Below are 9301 nucleotides of genomic sequence, written 5' to 3'. Positions count from 1 at the left end.
TCCATGGGGCTTATGGGTGGACAGCGACAGAGTCCTTCAGCTCTGTCCCCTCCCCTCCCCTCCCACTTCTTCCAGGCACATCCATCACAGGGGACGGTGAAGCTGCAGTCACAGGGCCCATGGGATGGGTGGATGATCAGATGCCTTCCATACGGAAGGTGGGATTCTATGTGTTTTCAGAGAGCAAAGGGGGTCAGGAACTGACCCTGCATGACAGCTTGTTACTTAAGACACACAGCCATAGGCCCAGTGATCAGGGAATCCCACAGGAAGAAGGAGGTTAGACAAGGCTGGACTGTTGAAGCCACTAGGTCTGGAAAGGAGCCTAACTTTGACTCAAGTCAAACAGAAGGGGTAAAAGAACACAAAGAGAGATGGGGCCTCAGCTTACAGGATGAAAGCTACACGCATGGGGCCACCTGGCTTTCTCCTCTGCCTTTGGCAGGGAGCAGGGGTCATGACCTCAGAGCCAGGGAGGGGCAAGGGCCTACCATCGCCCCCTCCCTCCCAGCAGTCCCTGGGGCCTCAGACTTGGGGGGGCTGAAAGTGCTGAGGGCCAGGCCCCTGGGCCAGGCCGGTTCCTAAGAGGAGAGTCAAGTGGGAAGCTGGGGGCCTGGAAAGCAGGGACCTGGCCAGGGCCCCAGGGTGGGGGATGACATCAGGAGAGGCTGGAGGGGTTCTGTCATGTGGCCCAAGAGATGGCTGCACTGTGCTCCTTGGCCTTCATGCGCAGGGCAGCAATGCTTGAGGTCTTGCGGTCTGGTTCGCCGTTCATCTCGTAGCCATTGAGGCCCGGACTGATGCCAGCTGCTCCAAACAGGCTGCCCATATGTGTCTGGCCCACGTGACTGCCAGCTCCAGAGACACTCAAGAAGTCGGAGACGCTGCTGGCCCCGGAGCCAGGAGGGTGAGCATGAGGGGACATACAGGCTGGCACCGGGTCACAGGGGACCACACAGGCTGGCACCGGTGAGGCAGCCCCATTGTTGCCAATCCAGGACGGATTCTGAATCTGGGGACAGTGAAGGGAGAGATGTCACAGGCCAGCTGGGAGAGCAGGGGTATAGAGGGGCTCTCACCCTTTCCAGCTGTCCATCATTACATTGAAATCACTCTTGGGTGTCTAACATTAAGGATGTCCATGGACAGCTGGAGGTGAGTTTACCTTTTGGAATTTCAGTCTCCAGTACAAATCCATACCCGATATTCAGGAGCAAGGGTTGTGTCTCACACTGCCTTGGGGTCCAGGCAAAGCATTGCTCTGGATTAACCTGAGAGCATCTTGTGGGGGCGGACACAGGCTCTGGGCTTGCAGGTTGGGGTAACATGGGGATCAGTGTGGGGAGCCAGCATCTGAGTGCTCCCATAGGCCCAGGCCAATGCCTCCTAAGGCTCCAAGACAGAACCTTGACAGAACCCGACAAGTCCAGCCATGAAAAAGTGACCCCAGCCCCAAGGTGGGGTTCAACTACACATCTTCTCTTTCACAGTCTCTCTTTTTCTCTTCCCAGTTCCCACGTCTGGCCTCAGTGTCCTCTGCTCTCTAAGCATCTCCAAGGAGGTGAATGTGGGGTACCTACATCCTCTTTGAAGAAAGGACTAGGTCCTCTCAACTATACACTCTAGGCTCTCTCAGTCATCTCAGACAGGATTCCCCTAGCCTGCCCTCCCCTAAGGTGGCAAGAATTCAAGGAGGCCTTTAGAACCACTAGGTGGGCACTGGGTCCTAAAGGCCACAGGAACTTCTAAAACTCCCAAGAACTGCCTGCGGACTGACCATATGCTATTCTTGGCCCCAGTGTGCCCCAGATTGGGGACAATGTGATCACAACCCCTTCTTAAATGGTCTAGACCTGAGTCTGCGGGGCAGGTGGGAAAGAGACGGGCAGATGTCTCGTTGGCTTCCTCCCTCTAGCTCTGAGTTCAGATGGCAGTCGCCAAGGGCAAAGAGCGAGAGCTGGAGGTTGGCCCTGGGACCACAGAGGGAGAGGGGAGGTCAAGCATTAAAGAATGCGACCAGAGGTGAAGCTGATGAGCTAGACACCCCTCATTCCTCAGCCTCACAGTGAAGGCTGCCCTCCGACCCTCAGATCCTGGGGGAGGTGGAGGAGGTACAGAGCTGGCCCAGGTCAGGGGTGGGATGGGCGGGGGCGGTTTGATAGCATCGCAGCCATGTGCACTTAGGGGCCCTGGTGGGACTGGCAGCTGGAAAGTCTTGGGACTCAGAGGAGGCTTAGACAGAGGAGGATCATGGGAGAGGGGCCAGGGATGCATGATCAGACAAGAGGACATCTGTGCCCTGGGCACCTGGCATCAGTCACAATGTTCCTCGTTCTCGCTGTCGGACAGGCAGGAAGTTGCTGGAAGAAGGAAGGGAGACCGCAGGCAGATGCCTGAATGTCAAGGCCGTGCAGCTGCCTTCCAGGAACTATGACCCTAGACCCTACGACAACGTTTCAGAAGAGCTGAAGTGGACACTTAGGTCATGTTCAACTTATGCACAAAGAAGCTGGGCCTCCGAGAGCTGGAGATGCACATGAAGAGAGAGAGCAAGGCTCGAAGACTCTGAGGGACCTTTGTCTGGCGCCTATGTGCATTTCAACCCAGCTACAAGTCCTTGCTATCTCAGCACGTCCTTCCCGTGGGTGCCCTGAGGGACAGCCAACATCCTGGAAGCTCCTGGTCTTCTGTCTGCCAGATGCGTACACAGCAGAGGCCCACACTGTCCCAGCATTCTAGGTCTCCCACAGTCAGGGACGAAGAAGCACACGCCTGGCTTCTCTGAGCCTAGTCCTCCTCCTCCCCTGCATCATCCTAGGTCTAGGGTCAGAGGGGACATAATGGTCAGGGGGATCTACCTGGGCATAGTTCTCTGCTCGGGTGAGGAGGGGCAACTCGTAGGCCGTGGAGAAGTGGGTCCGGACCTGCTGCATCTGCCCAAAGCGCTCCCTCTTTCGCCACTTAGCCCTCCGGTTCTGGAACCAAACCTACGGGACAAAGCAGTGGTGGTCAGAGGGGTTAGGCCTAGCTCTCAGACAGGCAACACTGCTCCTGCAGGGACTCCACCAGCCAGGTGTGTGTGTGTGTGTGTGTGTGTGTGTGTGTGTGCTCGCGCACCTTTCACTCTTTGGTATGAGAACTAACTATGTAGAATTGTCAGAGTAGGAAGGCTGCCAATACTCCCAAGCCATCAGTGTGATTTGGCACCTAACTGTGTAAGCTTCAGATACCAGAATAGGCAAGTATGACACACACACACACACACACACACACACACTCACACACACACAAGACAGCAAGAATGAGCACAAGCCGTTGGTCATCAGTCTTCCTGGCACTATATGCAGTCTGTAAAGGGTCACAGACCCCAGCAAGAATCCCACCAAGCTATGAAGACCTTTTCTATAAATGTCTTTCCTTAGCCAGTCACACACAATCCTGAAGGCTTGTGGCTCTCTAGGATATATTTATAGATACGAGTCCAGAGTACACACCTCCCAGAATCCTTTTGGGAGAAGCCAAAACCAAGCTCAGAACTCCTTCCCTTGTGTTATGCTGAGTAAAGCCCTCTGAAGCAATAGTAGTCAGGAAAATATGTGTGGAGCCAGGAGCTAGACTGTGGAGGGCTGTAGACACTAGCTGCTGGTTTGTCCTTAGTGAGGTGTCAGTCGGGCTGTAGACACCAGCTGCTGGTTTGTCCTTAGTGAGGTGTCAGTCGGGGTGGCTGCTGAAAAATCTTAGACAGACTGACTGGTGCTGGTCAGTCTACCTGCCACTGAAGTAAAGGAGCTGGGCCATCAGCTTGCCCAAACGCTGAGCCTGGAGAGAGGTCTGAGAGATTTGAGGGTAGAGTCTGATGGGTGGCTGAGAAGCCTCCCAAGACACGAGGAGAAGGGCAAAGGCGGGCTGCTACCCTAGAGGACTGAACTGGTTATGGACAGAGAGGAGGATGCAGTCATTGAGGGTGGGGCAGTGAGAAGAGAGCAGGCCAGGTGCTCCCTAGAGGACAATGCTGACAGCTTTCTCTCTATCTTCCAGGGGGCTCTGGAGATTCAGATGTACACAGGCGTCACTGAGCAGTGTGTACTCAGTCTGTCACCTGCAGGCCACATGCACCACAGGATAGCTGCGAACACAGCCCAACACGAAAGTGTGAACTTGCCTAAAACACTTTTTAAAAAATATATTGATTTTATAACTCAATCACATGGTCCGCAATTGGGAACTTTGTTGATGACAGTGTCCTACTGCAATGGCGGAGGCTGGACGGGTCTGTGTAGCTGCAGTCTACACCTGGGCTGCTAGACTGTGAGAAAGACATTATTAACAGGGCAGGGCAGGAGCTCCCCTAGCCATGGCAGTCAGCAATGCTTCTGTGACGGAGGCCAGAGTAGCCTCTCCACCATCCTGCCTGAGAACACCCAGACTCCTCAAGAACCATGGCGGAGAAAGAAATGGAACCCTAAGTACGGGCCTTCCCCGGAGACTCTGGCACAGGAGGCATCTAGAGTATTTTTATAAAATAGGCCTGTGGCAGTTCCTGAACTGCCAAAAGCCTCAAGTTCCACATCCGTAGGATGGGGCTGACGTCAGAGTGAGAGTGGAGACAGCAGATGGGAGCCCAGCATGAAGTTTCTGCAACAGTTGGGCTGTTTGCTTATGACTCCTGACCCCATTCTTTTGCTGAAGAAAAGTGATCGAAAGCCTGTGGGATGTGTGTCTCATTAGAGTCGGGCAGGGACAGTAGGTGCATTCCTCTCCCGCTCATTTCCATCCCTTACACACTTACAAAGGTATCTATCTGTTCATGTGCATGTGCACACACACACACACACACACACACACACACACACACACACACAGAGCATCCTTCCTGTGACCTCCCTGGAGACCAGCTCTCTTCAAGGCTCAGAGTCTCAGTCCCTGCCCCGGAGCCTGAGGGGAGCGGTACTTTTACTCTGAGTAGTCCTGGGGGTGAAGGTCCAGGATGCCCACTGGGAGAATGGAAGACATGGGGGCTCTTCTGGTGGTGAAATGGGATCCCCCTTTATCAGAGGCTGCGGTGGGGGCTGGGGCTGACTGGAGGAATCAATCAGAGGACCTTGTTTTCATTTCATGTTTAATTTCCTGCAGACTGAGCTCAGCCTTCCGCTCCATCCTCAGCCTCCCAGGGTTTTCTGGAGGCGGGGGTGGGGGGAGTGCTACAGGCACCAAAATATACAGCCCCACCCCTTTCTCTCTTGGCCTGGGGGGGGGACAGAGGCAAGAGACACTGCTGCTGCTGCTTCTGCTGCTGCTAAGGTTTTGTGTCTGTGGGTTCCAGGTCGCTTTTGTGGTGGGGTTGTAGCGGTGTATGACGTCACTGAGGGCTGTGACACTGAGGACCCAGGGATGCCTGAGAGGGATACAGAGCCTCAAGAGCATCTAGTTGGTGTCAGGCAAAGAGTCCTGGAATTCTGGGAAGGAGTCCGCTGAGGGATGGGACATGGTACTTGAGGGAGGTACATTATCTGGAAAGCGGTAGCCAAGAGTATTGTTGGGGGGAGGGAGTGGAGAAGGATCATGGTAGGATGCATTTGATGGAGGTGGTGGCAGCTGGGGCAGAGTAGAGGAACCCAGATCAGTGGGGCTGGCCTACTAGGGACCTCCTTCTCCAGGTGGTCCTTTGTCCCTATCTTTTTACTCTGTGCCTGAGGCCTGAGACTAAATTCTGCCTTTTCTGTCCCCGAGTTGGCTGAAGCTATTAAGCTGGCTGCCTTTAATGTCCTCCAGTCCTCTAGGAAGCACCACAGTACCTGGCGCCTCCCTCTGTGCTCCAATATGTTTCTGTGCAGAGATTTGATGTGTCCTCCCGTCTCTGACCCCATCCCCCCCCCCCCCAGCTGTGCCTCTGTGTCTCAGGGCCTGCAACCACAGGCTTGTCTCTATAAGCCCCCAGGAGGAGAGCTCACCAAGGTTCCCGCTGTGCCTCCATTCTGGATGTCGTGGCCAGGACCACCCCGTTCCCAGCCCACCCGGGCCTGTCCCACTCAGCACAGGCCTCTCTGGAGGACCAGGCCATTCAAGGAACCAACTGTCTTGGAGGAGGCCTCTCTAACCGCAGCCCATCTGGGGCCAGGGTGGGGTGGCCCAGGGCGGGGAGGCTTCAGTCTCATTGTCTTCAGACACAGCTGTGGAGATTGGAATCCCAGACAGCAGAGAGAGGCCCCTGAAGCCCCCTGGAGCAGGGCCAGACCCCAGGCTGTTTCCCATGAAGGACCATCTTGGGACTGGCCCCTCCCTGTTCCTGCCATCACGGTATACCAGGCACCTGGCTTACCACCAGCAAGCAGATTGTGGGTCCTAAACAAACTCCACAGAGGCAAACAGGAGGTTCTAGTACACCCCTGCACTCCCCCCGCCCGGCCCCAGGCCACTGCCAGGCTCAGAGCTCAACCCAGAGGTTTGACGCACTTGGAGATCCCACCCAGCCTGCTGCCTTTGTAGAGGGAAAAGTCTAAGAACAATCTGGCATGTGCCCGAGAACAGCACGCTAGTCGAAGAGGACTGGCCGGGAACTGGGACATCCTGGATTCCGGGCTGAGAACTGTTTCTCCACTGTGGTTAACTCCAGACAATCTCTTCTACATCTGGGTCTTCCTTCCTCATCAAAATAAGGTGTGGTCCTTTCTGAACTACCATTCAGTAATTCTATAACCTTCCTATTCGATAGGAAGAGAGATGACACATTAGGGTTTCCCTTTTTACCTTGGCTGACAGGAAACTCAAGGCTGAGTTTAAACAACAGGGGGCCAAACCCTGGTGGGTGTTTATTTTTTAACACAGACACCCATTTCTTGAAATGGTTTCTAACCTTAAACTACAAAAAAAGAAAAAAGAAAAAATTTCTAATTGTAAATTTTCTCAACATTTTGGAAATAGGCCTGGGTATGTCTCTGTGTGTCAACAAAGCACTTGCCTAGCTATATAGCAGCGACCTGGAAATGCTTGGTCTGCATTGGTCTCTGTTTCCTGCTGAGTGTTCCCTGAACTCTGCTCTAGATACACAGGGTCATTTGAGGAGTGTGCACACAGTGCTCTGCTCACATGCACACAGGTGTACACGTACAAGCAGAAAGCGCAGGTTTACCCCGCCCAATATGCTGCCTACCTACTGGTGCCATGGACTTGCACCCAGCTGCTCCCTTCTCTACCCATTTTGTTCTGCCCCCCAATCGTGGGCTCCTCTGGGAGCTCGAATCTCAGGTAGGTGAGGTCTCGTGGGGCACACACGTGGCAGTGAAGGCCAGCTGCTTGGCCGTTTTGCATCGAGCCACAGACTGCAGCATGCCCTAGCAGCTGTGTGTCTCCGGGCTACAGGTTTTGTGGTATTTTCTATGTGCCCAAGCTAAATGGAAGATGCCTCTGTGTGTTAAACAGGACTTGGTGAAGCTGATGGCCACTCAACTGATGTCTCAGAACCATCTGTAGAATGAAAGCTACGGTGTCTACCCAGGACCCCAGGGCTCTTTGTTCTGACTCCCTGGGCCCCAGGCCACAGTGCTATGCCCAGTAAAAGAAAGATTGTCTTGGGACCATGGAGATGGTCTGTAAAGTACTCACCATGGAAGCAAGAGGCCCTGAATTCAGATCCCTAGAACCCACTGAAAAGAGCCAGGCATGATGGTGTGTACCCGTAACCCCAGGGTTGGCAAGTGGGGCAGAGTTCAATGGTTACCTAGTCTAGCCAAATTGGCAAGCTCGGGGTTCAGGGAAAGATCCTGTCTAAAAGTAAGATTAGGAGCAATTGAGAAAGACATCTAATGTCAATCTCTGGCCTGTACAAACATGCACACCACACACGTACGTGAGCACATGTGTACACACACACACAGATGTATACTTGTACATGCAACTTCCCTCACTTGTAAACATGCATGAACATACACACATAACACACACACATACACACACATGCATAAGAAGCCCTCTGTGTTCATGTGTGACAGGCTCCTGCCTGTACAGAACCTGCACGTACCATTCTTGCTGTGATTTGAGTGCAAAAGCAATCTGACCATGGAATTGATTTCATATTAAACTGAAGCTCGAACTCTAGTGTGTGGGCTTGGTTATCGTGCTTTGGCATATTGAGCTTTCTCATTTGTTGCTATGATTTCCTACATGGGGGGGCACCCTCTGAGAAATCAGGGCCACTGAACTGCACATATGTATGTGCAGCCTTTGTTCTGTGTGCTAGGTGTGACTTACAGCTGCAATTCCAGGACATGGAAGGCAAGGCAAGAGGGTCAGTAGTTCAAGGACAGCTGTGGTTGCAAAGCAAGACAGAAGCCAGTCTGAGATACATGAGACCTTGTCTCAAAACCAACAAGTCGAATAATCATGGATTTCTTATTCCATGGGCAAGAGCAAGAGCAGTCCTAAAGTCTATCCACGAGAGGAAGCAGAAGACAGAGAAGAAAGTGACCTGCTTCGGTCCTGTTGATTTTATAATAGGCTATGTGGTACTGTGTGGTGTTTAGCACAACAACTGCTGTGTTGATCAGTACCAAGTTGGTATGCTGAGCTCTGCTTGGTTGGTTTGGGCTTAATGGAGCTATGTATGGTGAACTGTGTTGAGTCTGGTTCTGGGACTGTTGCATTGGGTTCAATTGATGCTGCACTGGGTTGGACTGAGCTCTTTGTGTTGAGCTGGGTTGCACTGGTTGTGTTGAATTGAACTGGGGTGAGCTGTATATGGTGAGCTATACTATCAACAGATGGGTTGTACTAGGTTGGGTTGGCTAATATTGGATTCTATAGAGTTGGGTTGTACAGGTTTGAACTGAGCTGGGTCTTGATTCACACCGTTGACTTGTGTTGTGTTAGACTGTGTTGGGTATGCTGGGCTCTGCTGGTCTGTATAATATTGGCTTGCACCATATTGTACCTGGTTGAGCTGAGCTGTACAAATGTGCTGGATTGTTTCATACTGTGTTGTTTTGTGTGGTATTGCATTGGGTTGGGTTGTACTGAGTTTAACTGAGCTGTGTGTGGTGAGTTATGCTGACTTGGTTATACTGGGTTATTATATTGTTGAGCTGGGTCTTGTTGGATTGTAGTGGATTCTCTCGTGTTGTTGGGTTAGGTTGTGCTGGGTGAGTTAGACCATGTGTGCTGAATTGCACTATGTTGAACTGGCTCGGTCCAGGCTGTGCTGTACTGATCTGGGTCATGTGGCACTGGGTGGGACAGAACTGTGCATGGTGAGTTGTACCATTTTTTGAGGTAATTGTGCTAGCCTGCTCTGCTCTGCACTGGGTTG

At 52.8% G+C, this 9301-nt stretch overlaps 1 protein-coding gene across 1 annotated transcript in view; it reads right to left on the bottom strand.

Moving 5' to 3' along the window:
• Positions 1–682: 682 nt before the first annotated feature.
• Alx4 (ALX homeobox 4) overlaps positions 683–9301 on the bottom strand; it is a 34713-nt gene continuing 26094 nt past the window's right edge. Inside the window, exons 3-4 of the mRNA XM_052181377.1 lie at positions 2859–2987; positions 683–1012 (exon numbers count right to left, since the gene is read on the bottom strand). Of these exons, the coding sequence (XP_052037337.1) occupies positions 683–1012; positions 2859–2987 (459 nt within the window). The remainder of the gene's footprint in view (positions 1013–2858; positions 2988–9301) is intronic.

Source organism: Apodemus sylvaticus, chromosome 5 (assembly GCF_947179515.1).
Source record: "Apodemus sylvaticus chromosome 5, mApoSyl1.1, whole genome shotgun sequence".
In the NCBI taxonomy this organism is placed as follows: domain Eukaryota; kingdom Metazoa; phylum Chordata; class Mammalia; order Rodentia; family Muridae; genus Apodemus; species Apodemus sylvaticus.
Note: the sequence above shows the minus strand (reverse complement) of the source record. Positions and strands in the feature narration are given on the sequence as shown.